This window comes from Amblyomma mixtum, chromosome 3 (assembly GCF_055824585.1).
Source record: "Amblyomma mixtum isolate Tamu chromosome 3, ASM5582458v1, whole genome shotgun sequence".
Classification (NCBI taxonomy): domain Eukaryota; kingdom Metazoa; phylum Arthropoda; class Arachnida; order Ixodida; family Ixodidae; genus Amblyomma; species Amblyomma mixtum.
The window spans coordinates 115709732-115735596 of NC_143014.1; the positions used below are offsets into that span (position 1 = coordinate 115709732).

Below are 25865 nucleotides of genomic sequence, written 5' to 3' on the forward strand. Positions count from 1 at the left end.
CTCCGACTTGATAAAGAAACTAAGCCTAATCTCGCTCTAGGATGCATCTTTCAAATCGCGCAACATCTAGACGGTGGCTGCGAAGAAGAGTGCGAGACAAGAAGTATGTTATGCATTCATATTACCATTACTGTGAAGTACAAGGCTTGAAAAAATAAATGCTCACCTGTTTTTTGCATGTTGAAGGAAGATACACAGCCACCACCTTCGATCACACACGCATGCGTACCGAAACCGCCGAAAAACACACAGCAACCGACAGTACTCTCAAACCCATACCCTTAGCAACGAGCTGTTTACACAGTTGCTATGAAAAACAGTGAGTATGGACATGGTATGGACTGGGCCACCGGGTAGACGGGGAGGATAATCAGTTTCAAACACGGTGGTTTCAAATCAGAAAACAAAGCCGTCATATTCCTTGCAAAGACTTAATCAATATCTACAATTAGTAAACTCGATGAACGCTTTTCAAAAATCACTAGCGATGGCGAAAGCATGTCGTTATTGGCAACGGTCTTCGCTTCACGATGTCAGCTAATTTCTGTCATGAGCATTTCGAGCGGTTACTTTCATGAATGTTTCTGTTTCCGAACGAAGAAGCAACCACAAACTGAGCACATAAGTTTGAGTGTTCTAACGTTCTAATGGGCACCTCGAGATTATAAGAGCCTAAAAAATCTAACTTAAAAGGCTCTCGTCTTTTCTTTTTTAATTTTAAATGCCATACTCGAACATGGACTCGAACCTCGAACTCTACGCGCTCTACGCTTTAGGGAGTCCCTGTGAACTGTTTCTGATAAATCAAGTGCTCACAAATAAACAATTTGTTTAGGCTTTTTACGTTATGTGAGTGATAGCTTATTACTATATAATGAAAATTCAGAATTGTAAATTGAGATTAAGGCAAACAGCTAATTTAATGCTCGCAAAACCGAAACCTGATGCCTCTGCGTTTGCTGAAAAATGCAGCGTTAGTGCTATCAATAAATTCATCATGGAGTCCTTTCCGCCTGAGGTCCTAGCAAACATCTTTAGTTATTTGAGTGGCAAAGACATCGCAGTCGTTGCCGAAGTATGCCGTTCCTTTTATGAAGCGAGTCGCATAGAAAACGTCTGGCGAACACGATGTGCGCAAGGTAAGCTTCCCGGTAATTACTAAAGCGCGTTGGCTCCTAAACGTCATGGAGCTGTCGGTTTTCGCATACCACCTTGTTCGTCGGAGAGCTATATTGTTACCGAAACTATGTCGATCCTTTCTAATAACTGCCACTGTTTTGTGAGAAAATCTTGTTTTAAATAACTATAGGTGCTTCCGACACCTGACATTAAGGAAAAAATGTCTGGGTGATGGTCTTCTCGACGTTGACTCATCTGTGCGATAAGCGCGGGTTTCTGCCGCGCAAAATGTCATGCTGAGGTGGCTTGCAGTGCGAACTTGCATTTTATTGATTTTTCATCTGCTAGAAATGTTCGCGCATTTTCGTGAAATACCATGTAAAATACCTACCATTCATGTGGCCAGAGCAAACCGCATTGTTTAGTTCTGTAATGCGCACTTGTAGCTTTGTTTTCAGGTGGTATGGTGGTAATTGAGTGCATTACTGTTACGTTTCTTTAGCTGTACGAGCAAAATAATCAGCATTGTTCTGTCTGTACCAAGCGCGCGCGCGCTCTTGGAGAGAGGGGCTGTTTTTTTTTTTTAATTTTTTAACGGGCTTAGTTCCTGATAGGAAAAATAGCAAAGAAGAATAGAAACTATATAGGCGCACTTTCTCGAAATTTTCAAATGCATGTATAAAGGGATGCTGACAAAAAAAAAAAATGGATGCAGACAACAAAAATTGCGTTCTGGTTAGTTCAGTGTTTCATAGGTTTGTGGTAGAGAGTATAAGTCCGAAATTACACCAAATTATTTATTGTAATTAATAAATGAAAGGTTCAGCTTAGAATTACTGCGAGCAAAAAGGCAAACAAGGCTCCACGGAGCATGACATACTGTGGATGAGTGATAGCACAGGCTTGCAAAGTAGATGTAACACACTGTTGGAAGACACATTATCTACTGCACCAAAGTATTTTATGTGCACCGAAGTGAACAAAGAACAGAAACTGCGCAAAATGCTGGCTGTGGAGGAACCAGGAACATGGTACCCAACTAATCAATAGGCATGGGGGCTGCAGTCATAGTGGATTAAACATCAAGCAACAGCTTTGCATGTGCCTAGCCAGAGGTGGCAAAACTAATGGAAGCTGCCTGGCACACTTTGGTGTTGCCACATAGTTCTGGCTGCTGCAGCTGCAAAATGACTTCCTACAGGCACCATCCCCTCATGAGGGCAGTGTTTTTAGTTTGCAAAAACTTGTGTTAGAGTGCAGCAGGCACATGTAGCAGTCATTGAAGATCATAATGCCAATCACTCTCAGCTGTGTTCGATTTAAGGATTGCACGACCCATGCTAAAACCTCGGAAAAGAAAGGGAGAACGACATCAATGGCGCTACAGTGGAAAGTCCTGTATTCTGGCTTCCTTCAAGTCTTCTCAAACTACGGCATTTGCTGCCACCGAGAGCCCATGCAAAAGGCCGATATATGAAGATAACGCAGACCCACTACGCTGTCACTGCATTGATATTGAACTTTTGAGGAGTTGAAAAAAAAAGCGAAACTGCTCTCAGTTGCTCAGCTAGCAGCGAGTAATGCATCCCATATGTGGGTAATCATTCCTGCAGAATTTAAGCAGTAATGCATCCCATATGTGGGTAATCATTCCTGCAGAATTTAAGTGAGCCACCATTTGTGTCGAGAGATCAAAAAATGAACGACTGCATGCAGTTTGTATGGTGTTGTAAAGTGCATCAGGTACCTTGGAAAGCACCAAGGGTGCTTCTTAGGTGACGAATGTGTCACTGCACTGCTACAGTTCCAATATGTGGTGCATTGTGTCGGTTGTAGTTGCACATTGCTGGCTTAGAGCTTCCACTGGTCGACCAGTACAACATTCCAACTTTTTTTCTGTGGCTCCCATGGTGAGGGGGTCGATCAATGCGGCATATCGACCAGTATGTGGGTAAATACGGTAATTCAGAGCTATTTACTGCTGTGTGTCTCGTAACCCTTAGTGTAACTTCGGCATGTAGAAGTAAATTAATTAGTTTATTAGTTTTCTGAATCCTGATGGACTTGTCAGTTAAAAATAGGGTAGGTGCATTCAGCCTCATGTCCTTGTTGCCTTCTTGATGAGTGTACCCAATTGGGTGCAGTTACATGTACCAGAGGTATCTAGAATCCCTTCTTAAAAAATGACTTCGAGCAATTTTGTATAGAAATGAAGACATTAGAAATTTTATGTGACAAGATAATGTTCTACTTTCTTTTGTAGTTCCAACTTTCAGTGCGGAACAGGGCACTCATGAATGCCTTTTTTCTTTTCAATTGAGAACACTTTTATGCTGGCAGTGACACTTCTGTGCTTGTGGGATCTCGCAGTGGTCCATGGCACTGTCATGGCATTCATGCTGTTGCCACAGTTCACACCTGTTGCTGCCATATTGCTTGCTATCATTGCTACAAACAGATAGGGAGAAAGGGGCATGGCAAATAACATGATTTACTATGGCTAGTTCATGACAAAACTAAAAAAAATTTGATGACTGGTATCAAAAGAGTGCAAGGGCTGTAATCACCTTTTTAAACAGGAACTTAAGCCTCGGAATGTTGTGCCTCCACAAACTGTCCATAAAGAAAGTCATCTGTAATAACGAAGCGTGAAGAAAAAGGAAAGAGACAGTGAAAGAACAAACACTTCGTTATTCGTGATTAAGGTCTGCTTTTGTGCTTAGTGGTGGGTAGTGAAGGCAAAACTGGACGATCTAGGAAGTGCCATGTGAATCATACTGCTCGTCATTAGCCCTATCCCTGAAAGTAATGTGGTGCAGTTTTTGGCTCCCAGTGGGTCCACCAGGCACATGATGATATCTCAAGAGTGATGATGTATTTCTTACTATGACTTTTAAAATAACGTGAACCAATGGTACGTATCTGTACCTAGTCAGCTGATAGCTGCAAAATGCGTCTTTCAGTGTTTCGGAAGCTGCTGAGAGAACTTCTTTCAAAGCTGTTCATGAAATGTGGCAAATGAAAAGGTGCATCGACTGTGCACATTACCACTGTACATTGCCACTGTAATCCATGAAACCCCAAGACAAAAAAAGGCCGTCACTAAGGCATTTCCAGTTTCGCACTGCCTTCAGCTGGTGCTCCGCACTCAAAACATGGGAAAGGAGCCATTTGGTTGGGGTAGTCGAGCTTTTGTTTTATCGCTGTCCACATTAACGTAGCAAGAATACACGGCCCCCAATGAGTTCTATGTATTTTCATGCTGTCTATTGTCTGGACAGAGAGTTTCCATATTAACGAGGTGAAACACATTGGGAACGTTCGATCCCTTGAAATATTGTTCATAATTCCAGTCGTCCATATTAACAGGAGTCATATTAACAGGGCATGACTTACTTTTTTAAGGCCCTGCCGCGGTGGCTCAGTGGTTACGGCGCTCGGCTGCTGACCCGAAAGACGCGGGTTCGATCCCGGCCGCGGCGGTTGAATTTCGATGAAGGCGAAATTCTAGAGGCCCGTGTGCTGTGCGATGTCAGTGCACGTTAAAGAACCCCAGGTGGTCTAAATTTCCGGAGCCCTTCACTACGACGTCCCTCATAGCCTGAGTTGCTTTGGGACGTTAAACCCCAATAAACCGAACCAAACTTACTTTGTTAAGGCGGTCTCATTTTGTTGTTTTGAGGCATTAGTTTCATTGCTTGTTAATGAAAGATAATTTGGAAGTACTGCTCTCAAGGAAACCTTACAAAGTGCACTGTGTAATGCTTTAAGGTCATTTTGATTGCTTGGAAACAATAATACTTGATTCTCAAGGTAGTCTCGTCATCGCAAAGTACTATGGGGTCAGTGAATGATTTACATGTACCAGCTACTTGTGTTTGCTTCCCACAGCCTAAAAATATCGCACTCTTGATCAGAAGTTTGATCTATGGCTCAAGAAGGCTTTTCTCTCAATCAGAAATAATGCAGAATATTTTCTTAATTCATTTGAAGAACCATTCTGTGTTAGGAAATTATGCCTCTTCTTTGGTGCTGTGCAGTTTGTTTAATCCTTACCATTTATATCTGTTTTGACGAGAGCAGATTCTTAATGGCACTGATCATGGTAGTTGACTTATTCACTTGTGAGATGTTCTTGTGATTTTAACTATGGTGGTGTTCATTGAGCTTGTCCTTGTTATGGGCAGAACATTTAAAAATTTTTCATTTTGCTTGAGGTAACTATTTTCATTTTTGTTCTACCCTTTTCTCATTTCATTCCAGAATTTGCTGTGAAAGTGAAGCATGGCGGCAATTTCATCTTCAAAGATGTCTACACAAAGCGTAAGTTGCCAGTATTTGCACTTTTTCTCAGTAAATTTTGTGGCACGTTGCAAGTCATTCGTAACATTAAAACTCTAGAGTGTAAAAACATCTAATTTTTTTTTCATGGCTGTAAATTACATGTTCTTTGTTTTGCACCAAGATGGGCTTTTTGGCACATGTTTGTTGAAATGCGGCTTACATGTGTGGGGTAATGTGCATGAGCATGCGCCATGCCTAACTTCTGCCGGGGATTTCGCCATATGTTACATGCTGGTGCACTTCCTTGGAACATTTGGCACCACATAGCATTGTCTCTCTTTTTCTCTGATAGTCCGTCATAGTTCATGGACAGTATTTACAAAAAAATGCTTGTTTTTGCTTGTGGGCAGCTTTATTTGTGCTTGCTAGAATCCAAAATGAACACTGGCAACTGTGCTAATCACAACTGCCACCATCGCACCTCAAAGGACAACACTGAATGGGCAGTGAATCAGCAGCTGACAATTAGACTTTGTCGTGTGTGGAAAAATCTGGCTCAGATAAGCAAAGCGGCTGAAGTCCATTAGGCTATGGGAACAGCACTCACCAGAAATTACTTTTGTCTTTTTAGGTGTCTTACTTTCCACTCGCTCAGGATGAGGGTGAACATTAACTGCAGATCTGAGTGACTACAGGGATTATCGTGCCATGAAGACATCCTGAAATGGTAGTTAGTTGGCAAGCAGTAGCTATGTTTTGCTCGGCATAAAAAAGAAATCTAGGAGCTGATCCAGGCATAGTTGCTGTCTAGTACTGTTTGACGTTAACACTGGCAAGATGCCGGCTTTCTGTTTGTAGGCAGAGCTGAGTGGCTTCTTTTTTATCATTGACATTTTTTGCAACACTTTGCTGGCCTGCGCTTTGCTGGCATGCTAAAATAGATCGTAGTCCATTTATATTTCCAAATGTCTGATATGCAGAACTTATTGCATAAGGCAGAGGTTCTTGCATGATTAAATAATGTTCACAAACATGGCATAATGTGACATGATTCCTAAACATGTTGCTCTGAAAGGACGACCAGGTATTATTCTCGGAGTAAGCAGAGTGACAGAATGGCTACCAGTTGTGTAGCGATTGAAAATGACATATTGGAAAATTCTGTCGTAATATGTACGTTATGACTGGCATTCTTACTTTGTTACATGAATTAAATTACATGATGGTCTATTCTTCTAAAAACTGGAAAATACTGATGAAAAGATAAAAATAAATGTGTGCTCTTTCAGAAAGGCTGGGCGGGACTAAATGGATGCATAAACATGTTGAAGCCATTCAAAGAACTTACAGTTCCGTAAATATTACTTTCGTTTTGAAGTAGGTCTACAAGGGATGCTTGGCTAAGCAAAAGATTGAACCAAAGTTGAAGACGTAATATTTGTAATATGGAACCTGACCTACACTAGGAAACTCTTCTGAATGGTGAAGAAACGGCTTCAAGAAGAGTTGTATAAATCTTATGTGGCTGAAAAGGGGGAGGTGTTCGTGAGAGAACAGGAATGAACTGGCAATGCAATAAGACAGATTTGGCTCTGGTGATGGTGCAACTAAATTTGTGCTGTTGTGTAACAGAAAGGACGTAGGTAGATGAATATTTGTGTGGGCTACGATCACTGTGCAAACTATGTGTGTGGAACAAGCAGGAGCTCTAGTAATGACTTTCTGACGGTCTATCATGGTATGTTAGACCTGGAATACCTGAACCTCAGAAAATGGTTCCCACCATCTTCTGAACAGAAGCCTGCACTTCGAATTGTGTAAAACCTGGTGGCAACTGGCGTTTCCACTGATGTCTCCACTCAATAGGCCAGAATAGTGGAACTAGTCTTTGTCTTGTCACAAATCAAGTCACAAAGTCCTTTTTACAGATGAAAAAAGTACTGCATTAGGTTGGTTTGACGTCACTTATTTTCATTTCTGCATATGGTGAGATCCACAAAGTTTGCTGTGAAAGATTTCTTTGGTGATGGTGTTTGTTGCTCTTTCCTTGGCTATTCCCGCTGCTAAAGCAATGTTGGCCGCAGCTGTGCGATTTTCTTTTGGTGTTGTATAATGCACCAACGTGATTTTCCCATCCACGGGGCAATCCCAAGATAAGGTCTCCAAAGCACTGGGGCTGTAGGAGAACTTATTAGAGCGATTGTTGGCCACACTGCTCTGGTCGCTGCTCCCTCCTCGTCTCCCAAACAAGCTATAGCTTGCCCGCTGGGCCGGCCAGTCTTGGCGCGGCAGCTGTTTATGTAATGGAGCTCCCGCTTGTCACTACTGCCAGGTGCGGAGTTCATGCAGTTATTTGATTTTTGAACGCATGTGGCCTTCAACCTGTTGAAATTCATCTCCAATTAACAGAAGCATATGGAGACTTGTGCATAGATGTCAAAAACGTCCTCAAGTGGTGTAGAGAATTTACAGCTGGTCGCACTGAAATTCACGACGAAGAAAAAAGTGGACGACCTTCAATTTCTGACAAGACAGTCATGTAGGTTGAAGAAATGATGCAACAAGATCAGAGGATCACTCTCAATGATCTCTGCATTTTGGTTTGTGAGGTGTCTCGAAGTACCATCTATAGAATTCTGACTGCAAAACTGGAATATCGGAAGATGTGCACAAGACGGGTCCTGCGAATGCTTATACCAGACCACCAACGGCAATGCGTTGACTCTTCCAGCGAATTTCTGTGGCACTGTGGGGAACAAAAAGACAACTTTTTGGATTCCATTTTGGATTCGATTGGATTCCTTATTTTGGAAACAACCCTCATATTTTTAATTTTAATGTGACTGGTTGTCTTGAGCATGATTTGTCTGAGATGCTCCTTCAGGCACATTTTAAATCTACCACTCTCTGATGTTGGTTATGATGCCACTTCCTTACCGATTGTTCACACCATTTATATGCCTTAATGAACTTGCTTCACGGGTGAGTTCATTTGGTACAGGTATCAGTTGATCACACATTACACCGGTGACTTCATTTGTAGCTGCTGTAGCCGTGTATCCTCGATTACTACTCTGATGAATGAAATTTCATGTCTTCACTTGTATAGATTGCAATGAAGGTAAGTGCATATAGTGCGTTTCTTCAAACGAGCTAGTTCGTCGTGTATAGGTTTACAACTATTTGGCTCACTAACATGTTTATTCCTGTTGTGTAGTTTGCTGTTATTTGTTTTTGCAGCTTTTTATTGTGATTATGCTGTGTATACAATATCAGTGCTGCTGCCTCTTTGTTGTATTTTGTTTCTGTGTAGATGGCATCAGAAGGGGTTGTACTTTTTTTTTTCCCCATGACAGTGCTGCACAAGTACAGATTTTGCTTGGGCCTCTGGCAGCCGCAGGTCTCCTCCTATGGCGGACTCTTCCAAGTCAGGGTTAGTCTTTATAGCTTTCATGTTAGCAGTAATGTAAAGCTTCCTTTGCATAAATTCAAGATCTTGCTTGCTATTAATATCTACTTGACTTTTGCCACTGTTGATATCGTGGGGTGCATAAGTGCCATGCCTGGAGAGAGCACACATACTGGCATAGGAGGGAATCATTGTACTTTTTGAAATGGTAGCTCTAGGATAACTTTACTTTTCAAAAGTAGCTTAAGCTATTCCATTTTTTCACAACAGAGTTATCGACTTATGGGCTGAAACATCTCGAAAAGGGGCTAAATCTGTTCATAAGAAAAGGTAAATTGGCAGCGCTGAGTGCAAGTTTTTACATCACGTGGCAATGCATGCTCTAAAGCAGCAGAGTGATTCAGTGTAACCACAACAAGAATTGCGTGTTCACAGTTTGATCCTGCACTTGTCGCCATTGTGGGGACGGAATTGATGCCTCCTCTGGACCCATTCATCACGGAGCCCCTGCGCAAGAAAATGCTCTTTTCCATACCTGTTTACCGGGAAAATGATGATGATGTCATCTGTGTGGGTGGCTACAAGGGACCCCATGAAGCAATCATTTTGGAGGTATGATGCACATCTGTTTGTCTTTCTCCTTCAGAATGCTTTAAATGGTGATCATGACAAAAGACGCAGCTTTTTGAACAAGTGCAGTTATTGCTTTTATTGGTTTTGTCTTCTATTATGGCCGTGTTCAGTGCAGTACATCCACAGTAAAAACAACAGATGACATTACACAGCCATCTACAGTCTTCCGTGCGACTGTGAGTCCTGCTGATTGCGTTGCTGGCATTATGACTGACAAAATAATTTATTTTTTTGCATCTTTGTGAAAGAACAACACCGTCGTTTTGTGACTGGGTGAAAGTGTGTGGTGTTCACATAATTTCAGCAGCTTATAATAAGCCAGCAATGCAGACAACATAGCGGTGGACTTTGGTGTACAACTGATGCCCACTTTTCAATGACGCTGTCAGTAATTATTTCAGTATGATAATTCCTGTCAGTAGAAGGATCTTTGCTGCCTAAATTTCAGCCACTGATTCTGGAATAAATAGTGCATCTAGAGGACAAAAACTTTGGAAATAAAATATCAAGTTTCTGTAGTACCACCATATAAACTCTTGTAAGAGCCGCTAGTTTTTTTTTTTCTTAGAATTTCGAAGGGGGGTGCATCATCACACAAAAGCGGCATTTCTTCACTCAGTTTTTCTGACTGCAGTGGAACCCAGATTATGCCTGCCCTGCTTGTGCGGTGGCCCATATTTTAGCACAGTTAGCATGGGCCTGGTGGGCCCTTTATGGAGATATTGAAAGTCCAGATGATACGATGACCGCTGGGAACCACTCACAATGAAACGGACTGGCAAGGCACTTTATTGGGAAACATCGCATCACCCGAAATTGTTGTGAAAAAGAATTAAGGTGGAGACATGTTTTTAGCTATGTGATTTCGTGCTCAATCATAATGACGGTTTTGCCGACAGTTCGATACAGTGCTTCACGCATGTGACTTGTAGCCTTTGCCTTACTATCTTTTCCACTCGCTTTGCTGCCAACGGCATTGTGGAGGTGAAATGTCGGTGGGAAACTTGCGTTGCTGCATAGTGCAAAACCTCCATGTGGTAGTGATTTTAGGCAAGTCTCGGAATGACACATAGTTAGCATGGTCATACTGCGTGTTGCAGTCCAGTAGCTCCCATCAGAACACACCAGATGGGAAAGATTATATGCACGTGAAACGCAATTGCTTTCTTCTTCCTTTTTTTTTTTGTTCAAGTTGTCAGCTACCAAGTTGGGAGGAGCGACCCTTACATGAGTGTGGCCCTTACACAGGGTGTATACAGTAGTTACTGGAACATTCAAAACTGTGCAGTATGTTGAACGTCCATGTTGTGGCCCATTAACTGTGAGACGTGGGGCAGGTGGGAGCTCTTTCTTATAGCACCACCACTTTTTTTTTATAACTTTTCATGAGCATGATGTTGAAGACGTGTTCAAGTGAAGACAATGCGTAAAGGTTGCTTAACTTTATTGCCAGTCTCTTAATTTAAATTTATTGACAGTCTTTTACTTTGTGTAGTACGGGGCCAAAGGTGCAGTTTCACTTCTTCTTGAATCCATACAGTGCCTGAGCTTTTGAGTGCACACTGTCATCTTTAAATGGTGCTTGAAAGTCTTTTTGGGCAATATTTTTCTGTTATCGTGGCACTATTGTGCTTGAGTTCTGCCACTGGAGTAAATGGCGCCAGCTTTGACCTTGCAGCACAGGTAGGATCACATGACTCCTCTTACTATGGAAACAGTGGTTGCTCGACAGAATTTCTGCATTTTAGGAGATATAGGCCTCATTTTACTCTTTATCTTTTTTCTGTCAGTGAGTTTCTGTTTGCCATCCCACTGACAGCAGCAGGTTATTTATTGATTTATTAGTACCAAACATACCCAATGGAACCCAGTCCAAGCTCCGATTTTGATCTGGAAGATATGAAGCTACGAGCAGCGTGGCTAGTTTCACTGATAATGGGCAAGAAAGTGACTGTACTCTCGTGTGTGCAGAGCCGCCGCGGTGGCTCAGTGGCTATGGTGCTCGGCTGCTGGCCCGAAAGACGCGGGTTCGATCCCGGCCGCGGCGGTTGAATTTCTTTGGAGGAGAAATTCGAGGCCCGTGTACTGTGCGATGTCAGTGCACGTTAAAGAACCCCAGGTGGTCGAAATTTCCGGAGCCCTCCACTACGGCGTCTCTCATAGCCTCAGTCGCTTTGGGACGTTAAACCCCATAAACCAACCAAACCAACCAATCTCGTGTGTGCAGCAAGCATTTCAGGGAGCAAGATTTTGTTTATGAAGTATGTGCTAAACCATTTGGTAAGCTGCAGCCGACATAAAGGAGCTGGTTCAGTTAAGCATTTAAAGATTGCGCTGTATTGTCCCCACTGCCCTATTAACGCGATAGCGTTAAAGGTCCCGTTTGGCGCAAAACCTGGCATCAGCGGGACTGGAAAATCCTGATTGGTCGGGGGGGTAGGGACGTAGAAAAGCAGTTTCACGGAAAAGAAAAAGAGGGGTCAAGCAGAATCAAACCGCTGTCCTTTTGGTTGGGAGCCGGGCATGCCACTTCTACACCACTGAGGAATGTTCATTCAGTGAGATAAATGGAGGCCTTGTACAAACACCTCACGCCACACAGTAAGTGAATTACATTGCATGAACACTTGGTTACTTAAGGTGACTGATTAGTGTAACCAATGAATGTCAACAATTAGCATCACCAAATATCAAAGTTGAGAGTAAGCAAAGCAAAATAAAAAAGGGGGTAGGGGAGAAGATTGGAAGGGGCTGTGCATGGACCGTTATGTGTAATAAGGCAGTATGCGATAGCAACAAGTGTGTTGATGTTTGCAAAAGGGTGCACCAGGGGACCCCTATTGCATCATTCTCTTAACTCTTTCCTTACCACGCCACTGTGCTTCGATCACCGGTGATCGAAAAATTCGAAGCGCTACGGCAGCGCGACCGCGGCCGCTACGGACTTGCTGAGTCATTCGGTTTGTTGTTCACACATTAAACTTCAACTTCCTGTTTAGTTTATATTTTTGCCAAAAAGCGGCAATTTTTGAGACGCGCTTGAAGTTGGGTGTGCGGCGTCGGGCGCTCCGAACAAGCCGTCATCATCGGGAATGGCGCTCGCTCGAAAAAACCCCGTTCCACTCAATTCCACTGCGTTTGCACCACCTATTTTTGATGTATCGATTAGCACGGACCCTGACGACGATGCTGTATCGTCAGGTATTGTTTCGAAGCCCAAACTGGGCAACGAGAGCCCAGAACGCTCGCCTGTGCGTTCAGATTCCTCGTTCCGGTCTGTTTGTGCGAACCGAAGCTCCTCATTGTAGCCGTTACGGTGATGTGGCGCCATCTAAGTTGTTCTCCAGAGACTACATTTTCGGTTTCTGCGTAGAGAGCAATTTTCCCACGACGCGCGAATTTTTGAAACGCCCTTGAAGCAGAGGGTACGGCGCGGACGCTCCGTGCATGGCGTCGGGCGCGCAGACGGCGCGCGCTCGGAAAAACCTTGCTGCGCGCAATTCTACTGCGTTGACTGCAATTATTATCTATGCTACGAGTAGTAGAGTCTCTGGTGACGATATTGCATTGTCGGATTTTGGTTCAGACGCTGTAACTGCGCAAACCGATCCCGGAACGTTGGCCTGATAGTTTCGCTTTCTTTTTCCTGTCCGCTTGTGCGGGCGCATCTGGTTTGTTGTTCAGACGGTTAGTTCCATTTTCGGCCTAGTTGGTAATTTCCCCGCCAGTCGTGCATTTTTGAAGTGCCCTTGGAGCATAGGCTTATTGCGACATAATACGCGGTGAGGATGGCGTCGCGTCGAGGTCGGGCGCTTCGCGCGCTCGGAAGAGTCTCGCTGCACGTGATTCTCCAGCCTCTGCAGCTGATTTTCAAGATCCTCCGAGCAGCAGTGACTCGGACGAAGATGTTGTAACGTCGGATTTCGATTCTGCAGCTACATCGCAGCTATACTTATCGCATACTATATATCGCAATATCACACCTATACTTATTGTGTTTTATATTTTTTTTTGAATTTTTGACGTAAATTAAATAAGTTTTGATTTGTATTTTTTAAACCACGCTTACCAAGCTTTCGTTTGGCGCATAACATTACACTTCCAATTTTTTTTTTGTTGGACTGTAAAAATCATATAAAGGGCACTCTCAAACGAGCCTTTTCAAGAGGCATGAAGAAAAAAAATTCTAGCTCGAAAACTATTCAAGTTATAATTTTCAAACTTTAATGCCATGTTTTAGAAAGAATTTGAATTGTTTTGTAGTTTCTAGAATTTTTTTAGTACAAGTGTTTGGAAAGTTATTGTCATATAAACACAAAACTTTTCTTCTTTTTTACTTTTTGTTGTGTTTACTGATTTTTTTTCACAGCATTTCAAGCAGAATATGTGTTCAAATAAATTTCATTATAAAGCGCATTCTATCTGAATTATTGTTATGCATTTTATATAATTTTATCTATCACACCTTTTCTAAAAAAAATTTTGTCTGAGACATGTGAAAAATGGTCGTTTTTCCTGTGGTAAGGAAAGAGTTAAGGTGAACTTAGGTGCCCCCCAAGCTTGCTCTAAATTATTCAAAGGGCCAATTGAATGGCATCACGTCGGCCATCACTAACCTAAATAAACTGGCTCCCATTTGATTTGCGCTGCATCCGTATGTGTTAGCGCTCTATACAGTTCTGCACTTGTTGCCGGCCGTGGCAGTCACATTTCGATGCAGGCTATATACTAGAGGCCATTGTACTGTGCGATGTCATTGCGCGTTAAAGAAGCCCAATGGTCAAAAATTATCCGGAGCCCTCAAATCCAAGCTCCACACCTGACATGTGAAGATTATCTGCTCAGTAAGATTCAGTGACCACTTACCTCTAACTGATAGTGTAGCAGCTTCTTTGTTGTCCATAGTGACAGTAACACATGCACTGATTGAAGGCTGGGGAATGTTGGTCGTTGCTTTGTTGTAGCGGTGAGTAAAACTCGTCAGGTTATACTGCAAAAGTTCGCTCACTCTGTGAGGTGCCTTCTTGCCGAAGTTCAAGCCCAGTATCTGGAACTCTACGAAGCAGGATGCGAGTTTTGTGGCGAAAAAGAAAATTTGTATCACATGATCTGATCACATCAATGAAACCCAGCCATATTTTGAAAATTGCTATATTAAACAGTAATTACACATCGTGTTTCTATTCCACTTGTTCTCACATCAACGATTCACACTGATAAAGCTGGCAGTATAACATTGACTAATCATTTATTTATATTGTATTTCAGATTTCAAAGGATGAATTTATGTTCAAGTGTTGTGACTCAAGCCATCACCGCCACCCGAATGGGAAGCACCAGGTATGGTTTCTGTTGTTGAAAAGTAGGAATGTTTTTTCTTTGTAGGTCAGGGATGCAAACAAAATATGCAAAGATAAATTTATTGTGCACATTGACATTGCTGGAGCTGTTTTTATTACCTTGTACCTTGATAAGAAAAGTTTTTCTCTCTCTTGAAAGCAAACAACAGTAAAAGTAAAGGACATGGTAACAGAACTTTTTTTTTGTTAGGTGACATGTACAAATTTTGGAATGGGCTGTATGCAGTGTGCACAAATTGCTTTAACATTGGGGAAAAAGCAGGGCGGGCGTGTATACACGCCTGCCGCCTCCGTCATGAAAAATCCGCGTCATTCTTATCTGCGTAGTAGATTTGCTACGCAGATCAGTGGTGACGCACATTAGCACCAGTAGCACCCGCAGGTCCATGCGTAAAAGCTAACATCCGGCGATGTGCTAAGGGAACGCCAGCTTCTTGAGTTGCCCGGTGCTGCCCGAAGTTAGATCTATGGGGTGTGATGGCTAATGTTTGTACAATATAGCTGCACATTTTCCTATACATTCATGCTGTAGCTTCACAGTGCTCAGAAATTTTTCTATATAAAAAATAATTTGATCTAACCAGGTTTTATATAATCAGATTTGACTGTATATTATGTTACCTTTGTATATTGTTGCTTGTCTGTCATGCTCATTTTTATTTTGTTTGCTTTGACGGTATACTCTTAACTCGTTTGGTATCCGGACCATGGGATTGAGGTAGCTTGAAGAATGAAAACAGGCTGGGATGTGTTTTGCAAGCACTTTCGCGTCATAAATAGCAGCTTACCAATATTGGTGAGAGGATAATGAAAAACTACAGAGAATGTTTACTACATTCGAATCTGAGTGAAAGCACGGATTTGCGCTACATAGAAGATGACGGCGAGTAGGCAGTGCTGTGGGACGGAGCAGATGGAAGTTGAAGAAGACGACACTGCCCAGTGCACAGCATGAGAGTGTGGTGCAGTTTAACACGAGGCGTGTTGGCTGCAGCGATAGCCTAGTGGTCTCGCTGAGCGGCCCTTAAAGGAGATCTGTTCGCGCAGCCGCGGGTTCGACTCCCAGTCAGGGATATTGATGCAGGCCTGTGTACTGTGCGATGACAGTGCACATTAAAGAACCCCAGGTGGTCGACATTTCCGGAGCCCTCCGCTACGGCGTCCCTCATAGCCTTAGTCGCTTTGGGACGTTAAACCGCATAAACCAAACCAAACCAACCCGCAGTTTCTTTTTCTCTTTTTCATGGTTTGACCTCTAACTCAGATGAAGGTCAAATTTACACGGTCTGCTATTGAAGCCCGAGGTCCCGAAGTGAAGCTTTCGCTTCAAAAGGCTTGAATTAAATTTCGGACAGCTCCGCAAGCTATGGAAGGGAAAACGAAAGGAAGATCAAGGGAGCAAATTGTGCTAGGAAACAAATGCAAGTTAATGATGACCTTGCTGAAATCAAGAAGAAGAAATGGGCATGGGCATGTAATGCAGAGGACAGTTAATCAGTGATCCCTTAGGGCGGCGGAGGGGATTCCAAGAGAAGGTAAATGTAGAAGAGGGCACCAGAGATTGGGGAAATTTGCATATGACATAATGGCAGTCATAGATCTGCCCAGTACAGGGTTAATTGCATGTTATTGAGAGGCCTTTGTCGTGCAATGGTCAAAATTGAGCTGATAATGGGGATGACAGTGGTGATGTTTGTTAGGAAGTTATTGTCTGAAAGGTTTCATGTTGTTGTAGAAAGTGTATTGTGCAACTAAATTGAACTTCCCTACTCTCCTGAAAATCTTTCACGCTGCCAAGGCATTGCTGCAGTTTATAAGCTCTGTTTGAGGACTGAGGTATTTGATGATATTAACAAAGGTACTGTGCTTTAGGTAGCATTGTAGCACATTGTAGTCTGGCTCTTGTTAATGATCATTGGCTATTTTTTGTGGACGTATTGGGAATGGGTTATATGCGCAGCTTTCTGTGCAGTGCACATTCATAAGTACCACTTTTAACTGAAGAGAATAAGTTTTCTGGTGGATTTTATTGATGTTTGGTTCAATTCTCATAAGTAGTTGGATTTCTGGGGCGCTCTGCATGATTTTTTCTAAGACAGGTGTTCTAGATGTCTTGCTCAGCATTGGCGTGGCTCTTTCAGGAACTCCGTGAGTTTCTCAGTGAACACTCCTCAGTGCCTCTGGACATGCACCAGTTCCCACACAGCCAGGAGATGCTTCTGATGAAATTTTTGATCCTGAGGCAGTTTGAGTATGTATGCCTTTTACAAGGCTCATTTTCCATGTTTTATAAGTTGTGCATGGTCTTGAATAGTGAAAAATATTTAGAATATGTGTGTTCAGGTGAAAGGCTGCATGGTTGGTATCGCATTTATTACAGTGTGCAGCAGTCTGAAGAGAGTAAAAAACCCTCGCATGCCTTGAAAGAATCATGGTCAGAGAATTAGACTGCATGGTTTTATCTTTCAGTTTTTCCTGGTAGCAATATGGTAAAGTGAAGCCAAACGAAGTTTATGTATTGAGATTTCTGGGACAGCTGTGACTCGTCTTTAGAGTTCTTTCTGCAAGTCCTTCTTAGGCATCTCTGATGTATGTATTGGTTGCTTCCTTTGTTTTTGGGTGACTTTCAGTTTAAACTATTACTTTATTCAGATGTTTCATTCCTTTGTTTTGGGTGACTTTCAGTTTAAAATATTACTTTATTCAGATGTTTCATGGAGTAAATTAAATAAACCTTTAAAACAGTGCACTTTAATTATAATGTTCTCAGCCCTTTCTGCAAGCTTTCAGATTGACGTGAATGCAAAGTGATGGGGTGAACCATTCACTGCAAAGATTTCTGTAGATGCTAACCTCAGCAGCCAGGAACACAGTGGTCCCTTTGTGTCCTGTCCCTTCATATTGGTGATGCTTTTGAGCTCCTTTGTGGCTTATACTTAAAGCCCTTTGTTTTCGGGTATTATTATTATTATTATTATTATTATTATTATTATTATTATTATTATTATTATTATTATTATTGTTGTTATTTTTCAGAATTTCAGAGGTTAAAAATCGAGTGAAATGTTTTGAGCTCAATTTCAGGTATAATTCGGGTAATTTGGGAAAAAGTTCCATAATTCGTGTTTTTTTTTTCTGGTTATTTTCTGCAGCAAATGACAGGTTACTATAAGCAGTCGTTTTTGTGTGCAACATAAACTGATCTTTTTTTTTTTTCTCATTATTTCAGATGTAAACTGCAGGTTGCACTGAAAACTGTTTACCAAATCAGATATTCGCTTTTTTTCCTCATTTATTGCTATTATTTCATCACGTTAATTACTGTCCGCTTGCATAGCACTTTTGCATCCTTGCAAGATTCGCCTACCTTTGTTTGTAGGCTGCGAAAACATTCATTCAACTAGAGGGGTAAAGCTGAGCAGCCAAGCCGTCCGCACCTTGCCAATTCAAGGTTGGGTAAAGTTTTAACTTGGATCCGAAAAACTGCAGTAGAGAAAATATTTATATGAAAGCCTTATGTGTATTTTCAACATTTTTAAATATATTTTATAATGCTTAGCATGCTGATTGGAGACCTTAGGTTTAATATCAGTGGACTGTGAACAATAGTTATGAGTAAACCCTCTTGGAGTTTGAACTTCTGTTTTGGAGCGTGGTTTCGGATTGCTTAAGGGGATTAAGCTATGGGATTAAGGCACTTAAAGCAAGGAGCCCCATATGACAGAGAGCCACTTGCGCTCTCATGCACCGTGATGCCACCTTCGTGCTTTGTATTCTAGGCAAAAGCTCCAAAAGGATCGGCCATGTCGCATCACCTTGCCTTCGTGTACACGTGTTGTCATAGCTCTTTTTTTTGTTTTGTTTTAGCATGAACCTGACCCTGTGTGGTTTGTGAAAGTGGGCAGCCACAGCCTTGAAATGAACTCCCCACAATGCTGCCCACAACACTGGCAGTCTTTAGTCCACTGGTTTTACAGGGAAGGGAAAGCTAAGTGCAGGCCAGTGTGGCAGCATGATCACCACTCCACTGTGCACTTGTGCCATAGTCACTTTGGCTGCATTCAGTTTTATATCAGTGCACCTTCTCACTCTGGAAATGTATTATTCAATAAAAATTTTGAGGAAATCTTGGACGCGGTTACTGGAAAGCTGTGTTTTCCATTAGGGGAAAATAACCGGAAAAAATACATAACACTGTAAAATTTCAAAATTCTTGATTTTGTACATGTACACCGGCAAGTCGTACAAACCCGGAATAGATCACTGAGATTGTATTTATTATATGTATAGTACATTTTTTCCCCCTTTTGAGCTCTATAGAAGTGTCCTCAATATAAGCTCCGAATCTTGACTTGTTACAAACGTATAGCTAGCATGGGACACAACAGGACAAATTCTAACTAGCCTTGTATTGTTGCCTAAATCGCAGTTGCATTTCATAAAAATGCAATGGCAGGTCATGATGTCTAATAAACTAACTTCTTGGCTAGTACTTTTTAGTTTACTACAGTGCACATGTTTTGTGTTAGGGCCTGCAAACCCTGTGTACTGTTTCTTTATTGTGTTATGTGCAGCACATAGGTGAGATGTTCATCTTAAATGATCATCTAACTTTTAAATTTGTTGTCTTGGTGTGAATTCAGTGCAGCTAAAGTGTAGTGCAGCTTGCACTGCAGCAGCTTTGCTGTGCTCATGTATTTCAGTGTGCTGTTGGGGCTGAGACCTTACGAAGGCTTTTTTTTTTTTCTGCCCTGCATGCAGCTATGCGTTTCACTACAAACGGGTGAGACTGCAAGCTCCATTGGCGAAAGTGCCTATCCAGCCAGGCATCTTCAAGGGCACCTATGGCACACATGGCGTTGAGCTGATCCAAATAGAGTACGTTGACAACTGCACAAAGCTACGGGCCTCCAAACTCTCGGTAAATTTTTTCACAATTTTTACTCTCTATTTTCATGGAATTTCACAAGAAAATGTTGGGATTATGATTCAGAGCATTGATTTCTGAGGCTTCATGAAGCCTTCTTCATAGCACCTCTATTTTCTGTGTTTTCTAAGTTTTTTGCATTGCCTTTCTCTTTCTTCAAGGTCACCATCAGTGTTATTTGAAATACCAGGTGAGCATTATTGGGGTGGTGGTAGCATAGAAAAGAAATAAAATCATAATTTGTCAAGGCATGAAGTAGGAGATAAGCATCAGCATGGTTGGTGAAGTGGTCATTAGGTTATCATGGTGCAGGTCCGTTCACTAGATAACTGTGGTGCAGCTGAAGAGTACACATGGAAGTGTATGAAGTCGCGTGAGGTATTCCTGATATATGATACAGTGAGAAATGTGAAAAAAAATAATTGCATGACTTACAGATTTTGCCCAGGGCACTATGCACAGATGTGCATATTGTGCTTTGAATCAGAACAGCGATAAAGGCTTTCTGAAAGGCGTTTTTCATTGATAACTTATGTGCATATGTGCATGTTGCTTCATTCGGATCATTGTGCTTGGTTCTCTTCTGGGATATGTGTTTTCATTGTCATCTCCATAACTATGTGGTTGCTCTAGGCAAACACCATTCCCATATCACTAGTCCTGATGAAATTGTCAACCCTAGCTCTTTCTTTTAGTGCGAGAGCACTGAATTGGTCGCTAGTGAAAAAGGCGTCAGTGTTTGTACTGCTCAAACCGGAGCATTGTCAACCACAGTTGAACGTGGAAAAATACTGTGGAGGTGTGTGATCTTTGGACATTGTAGACGTGTTATAAGGTGTCAATATAACACATACGCCAAAACTTCTCAACAGAGTTCTTCATAGCCTGTGAGGGCTTCACAGGGGTGGAAAAGTGCTGTAGCCTATCGCTCATATAACGCATTTATAAACAAGGTTAAATCGAATAATTTTTTTCCTCTTCTCTTTTCTGGGTGGTAGGAGAGTCTCAGTTTTGAGGTGCAATTCTGGTATTCTAACCAGCTCTGTGGGTTCAATCCTTACCATTTGAGGCTTCATGGCTTCATCATGCCTCATGTTCAAATGACCAAGCTTGGGACATTCCTTTATTTTGTGGTCAAAATTAAAAATAGAAAAAGAAACTTGAAACTTGTTGGGGGACTGTTTGTATTTGAATACTACCTTAAGGGCCCAGAACAGTATTATCACTGGGGGGCTTCAGTTTGTTGTCCGGTTGGGCAGTAAAGGAAATGGAAGAAGGTGTAACAGAGTGAATGTCTGTTGTTCAGCAGGAAATGCAAATGAGGTCACACAGATGAAAAATTCGAGAAGTTGCAGCCGTGCAAATATATTTAAGAAATGCAAGATACTTCTGACATCATCATTTATGTTGAAAACATGTTACGCGAGGGCAAACATTTAGACATGCCTCGAAACCACTGGAGTAAGTAGGTATTCATGAAGTGGTGTCCTTCAACACCCCAGAAATACTGCACCTGTATTGAAAGCTCCCTTTCGGAGCCCCTTTAACAAGGGCCTCAGTCCCGGCTGTGCATGATTCTCGAACTGTTGCCACCATCACCGTTTGATCATGTTCCATGTGGTGCTTGCAGTATTACAGGATGTCCTAATTCCTCTGTTGCTGACGAGGGTGGAGGGTGTTGTGGACGAGTCCGGAAAAACAAATTTCACCGAAAAAAATCATGAACTTATTACCAATATGCCGGAGGAAGCGGCCAATTGTATTGCACACACTCTAAAGCTCCTCATGACTATATTTCGCCGCGCGACATGTGCACGGACGACGGGCGGCGACTGCTTTCACAAGCTCAGCCTGGCTGTGCTGCCCTTCGCATGTTGCCTTTGAATGCACAGGTTGGGACAAAGTCTAAACGGGAAAGCGAACATGCCGCTGCGGGAGCTGCGCTGCGCCCGCAATATGATGGGCCCGGAACGAGAACGCGAAGATGGCGAAACATTAAGAACCTAGAAACGGCCGAAGCAAGTGCTCTGTTGGCGTTGAACTTCGCCATTAGGCCTAGCGACTAAAGCCAAAATCTGCATCGTATCCGGCGATATGCACTCTGCGGTGGCTTGCATGTAATGAGGCGTCTTGCCTGTTATCGAAACCGTAGTTGTTTACGGTTTTACAATAGAAGAGTTGGGTCGCGGTGCATTTTGCCGCGGGTTCACTGACCTTGCTCTGAAATGCACCACTGTTTCCTCCTGTGCTTGCCATCGCCGTGAGGCTGTACGCCTCCCACGCGCTTCGCTGCTACCTCTTTCTGTATTCAGGATGAAAGACTCGGCACAGATGAGTTCCGTGAGCTCAGACTATGGTTCAAGTTCGTGCGGCGAAAGACATTCAAGAACAGTACGATTTCGAAACCACGCGAGCGCAATGTGCCAACTCACGCAGAATTTCAACATCGCAAGTTAAGAGGCTCTCTTTAAAGGGACACTGAGGAGAGCACTATTAATATTTTTTTTATAGTAAAATCCGATAGTTCGGCATGTCATGGCTTTGTTGCCACTTGGCCGGCAGCGAAAGATGCATTTATTTCTAAGAAATTTGGATTCGAAGTTGAAAAAGTTTTTCCCGCCGCTCTGATTCAAACTTGGGATTCGTCTATGACGACAGAGGACTAAGAGACGTGAAACATGACGTGCACATGACGTAACGCAGACTCCGTGATTTCTGGCTGCCAGCAGTGCGGCCTAGCAGCAGCCGAAAAGAAAGCTACCGCCGGCCGCACGTTGAAGGCATCTATCGGCTATTGCGGCCGTCGCTACAGTCGCTTCGATTACGTTTGCACTGGCGTTTTGCCAGCGTTACGATGGATCTCGTTCTCGAAGTCGTCAACGAAGTTCTCGCAAATAGACACCTTTAGCATACCGTGTACCTTGTTACCGCTAGCGGAATACCGGGAGCCCGCCTACCGCCGGAAAACAGGCGCTGATTTGTCCCGATGCTTCAGGAGCGCGCGTAGCAGCCGGGCACGTGGCGCCATCTGGCGACGTCAAGGAGATTTGCGCATGCATTGGCTGCGCCTCAGTGATGCATGGCTTCTCGGTTCCTGGTGTTGCTAGAACCATTCGTTCTAGCAACACTGTTTTGTTCTATGATCTCATCACGCTTGTACTTGCGAGTTTGGCCTGTGGCGGCGATACCTGTATTTTGGTTCTTGCTCTTTTCTACGTTACAAGAGCTTTGTTGTCAGTATGAGTGGCGTTTTTGTAATCAGGAGCTGGTATTCTGTCGATACAAGCCAACTTCAATTTCTCCTCAGTGTCCCTTTAATCTTTTTGTTTTGTTTGATCAAGTTTTCGATCTCTCCTGCAGTTTGAATTAATGAGGTTCCACTGTACACATTTTATGGCGGCTTGGGTATTGGCGGCGAGCGCGAACAAGGTCTGAAAAATCGAGCGGTCAGTTGCGGTACGTCCGAAATTTCAGGTGCTGTTATACGTTGGCTCTATGGGCCATGTCGCAGTGCCGTGAAAAAGTCCGAATAATCAAGCATGTCCGGAAAATCAGGCACCCAAATTTTCGGTCGTCGACTGTACATGACACGTGTGTGAAGCATAGCAGATGGGATACCGAAATGGGAACTTGACCAAGAATTCGGCTGGACTGGCTGAATTGAATGCGACGGCAACTCGCTCTTCGTGCCGCTTTCAGTTTGGCTGTGGCGAGACTATGATTCTACCGATAATATAACATTTTAGAAATAGGTCAGTTTTTTTTCACATTGGTTTTCTTTTCGAACATAGTTACTGGGCATGGCAAAAGATAGCATGTGGCGGCGTGTCACTTTCCGCCATATATATATATCTAGCAGTTGTATAAGACTTGCTGATGAAAAATTAAGAGAAAAAAAACACAATGTGTACACCAGAAAATATAGCATATAAATGTTTTGTACTACAGTCCAACCTCGTTATAACGAAGTCGCAATTTGCGCGGAAATTTGTTCGTTATATCCGATATTCGTTATAAAAGCATGCACTCAAATTCCGGCAGAAAAGGTCTGTTAATAAACCCAAGTAAAGGCACTTTAGGATGGACAGCACAGGGTTGAAAAAATGCACTATTTTTTAATTTAACGCGTGGTATAAGCCTGTCAAACCTCGCCTTGCATCTCGTACTGGAAAGCAAGAGCGAACTCACAAGTCGGGATGCTGGCCAGGTGCAAAAACTAATTTATTTAAAAAACGACGTAATCTTCGTTTGGCGGCACTTCACACTATTTGACAGGTTAAATTTTTCGACGAAATCAACACAGAGCAGTGCTTTCCCGATGTCAGCTGATTTGGCCACACGTAGGTTCCCGAAGTACCCCCTCAACTTCGCGATCTTCACATGCATTGCTGTTTGTAGCATCATCTGTAGAAACCACCTGATCAGCAATTTCTTGGTCGGTCAGTTTGGGCGCCACAGCCACCAGACAAGACGTGGCAAACAATCCGACGGCGGTCATTAAATCGCTGCAGCCAGCCACTGCTTGCATAAAAGTCATTGTGGCCTCAGACGCAAGTCAGACTTCTCGCCTCCCTTTGAAGGACGGCACCAGACACAGGCAGGTTAAGCGCTATAACGTCCTTGAACCATGCAAACAAAGCATCTTCAACATCCTGGTGGTGACAAAGCCTTGCACTCTTGCTGTCATTCTTCACAACGCCTGCAGAGAGGACGTTTGCAACCTTCTGCCTTGCGCTCAAGATGGTTGATAGAGTGCTAGGCGCGACACCGAAGTCCGCGGCAATGACTTTTCCTTACGCCCGCTGTCAACCGCCCTGAAGATCTTTATCTTCGTTTCAAGCGAAACTGCTGTAAGTTACGACGCGTTCCGCGACGGCGTCTACAGAATGGACTGCAGAGATCATAGAGATAGCGCGGAGATAGCGCGCGAGTCGGCAATCGTGCCGGCGGGGTGGCCGGGGAGCACGGGCGTTGGTTCGATCACGTGTCAGTCACATGCTACGCAGCCGTTGATGCTAGATTCATTCGCTCTCCCTAGATGGCGTGGCGTGCGGAAGCGCGGGTGATTCAAACACATCTTAGGTGCGGGCGATTCAAAAGATCAAAATTTAGCGTGTTTTGAAATTTTTTCCTCCTTGTTCGCGCATTTTGAGCGCTGTTAATACAGAACTGCTTCGTTATAACCGATATAGTGTCGAATTTTGAATTTCTCGTTTCGTTATACAGATAGAACTCCCATAGAAATAAAGCATGTCAAACCAAACTTTTCTTTCACTTCGTTATATCCGATAATTCGCTGTATCCGTGTTCGTTATAACGAGGTTCGACTGTAGTGGTAGGCATTGTTAATTGTTTTAGCTGATATCTTGGGTTCTTGATGTGTGCATGTAGGTGGATCACTTATTTTTTGCTCGTGATAGGCACATTTTAAACCTCAAGGTGAACAGTCATTTGCTCTTTAATTCATTTTTTTTTTTGGCAAGACCACTTATGTGCTCCATTTCAGCAGCATGAGAACAAGAAATGTATGTAAAGATAGGAGCTAAGGAATGTGTATTCTGTCTGGGGTGGTATTTGTGGCTAATGACACTGTCTGCAAAGAAAGTGCTCTTAACAATGCAAGGAGTTGCAACCCAGAGAGTGCAGGGTGGCATGGCCAAGTTACAATAGGGCCATGTGCTGCCTTTTTACAAAAGCTCCCAGGCCACCAGAGTCATTGCTGGCCTTTGTAGTGAATCTCCAGTAGCACTTAAAGGACCTTTATGCCATGGAGTGACAAATGTATTCACTCTCCTGAGATCTGGGGTGTTAGGGTGCCTGTTGTACAGGCCATGCAATGATAAGCCCAGAAGCAATTCCAGTAACATGTAAACTTTTGAAAAAACAGTACCTGGATCATATGTGCGCATTTTAGTGCCTTAGCTTAAAGGGGCCCTTAAACACGTCTCTGTCAATCACAAGAAATGAGAAATTCCTTGGAACCATTAAGGTGCCCAACAGTGATGTCATCCTGAAAGAAATTTGCCTAGACGCCAGCAGTGGTGGAAAAAATAAGGGCTCAGTGCTTTGCTTTTGCCGTTTTTCTCAACTCAAAATTCTCATTTCGCCTTCCATCAGCCTGTGTCTCCAAGGA

The 25865-nt window shown here is 42.9% G+C and overlaps 1 protein-coding gene across 1 annotated transcript in view; it reads left to right on the forward strand.

Moving 5' to 3' along the window:
• Nucleotides 1–979: 979 nt before the first annotated feature.
• Nucleotides 980–25865, forward strand: part of LOC149351486 (F-box only protein 31-like) — a 37043-nt gene continuing 12157 nt past the window's right edge. Inside the window, exons 1-7 of the mRNA XM_089580847.1 lie at nt 980–1139; nt 5383–5442; nt 8760–8836; nt 9248–9424; nt 14714–14785; nt 16947–17056; nt 19567–19726. Of these exons, the coding sequence (XP_089436973.1) occupies nt 998–1139; nt 5383–5442; nt 8760–8836; nt 9248–9424; nt 14714–14785; nt 16947–17056; nt 19567–19726 (798 nt within the window). The 5' untranslated portion in view covers nt 980–997. The remainder of the gene's footprint in view (nt 1140–5382; nt 5443–8759; nt 8837–9247; nt 9425–14713; nt 14786–16946; nt 17057–19566; nt 19727–25865) is intronic.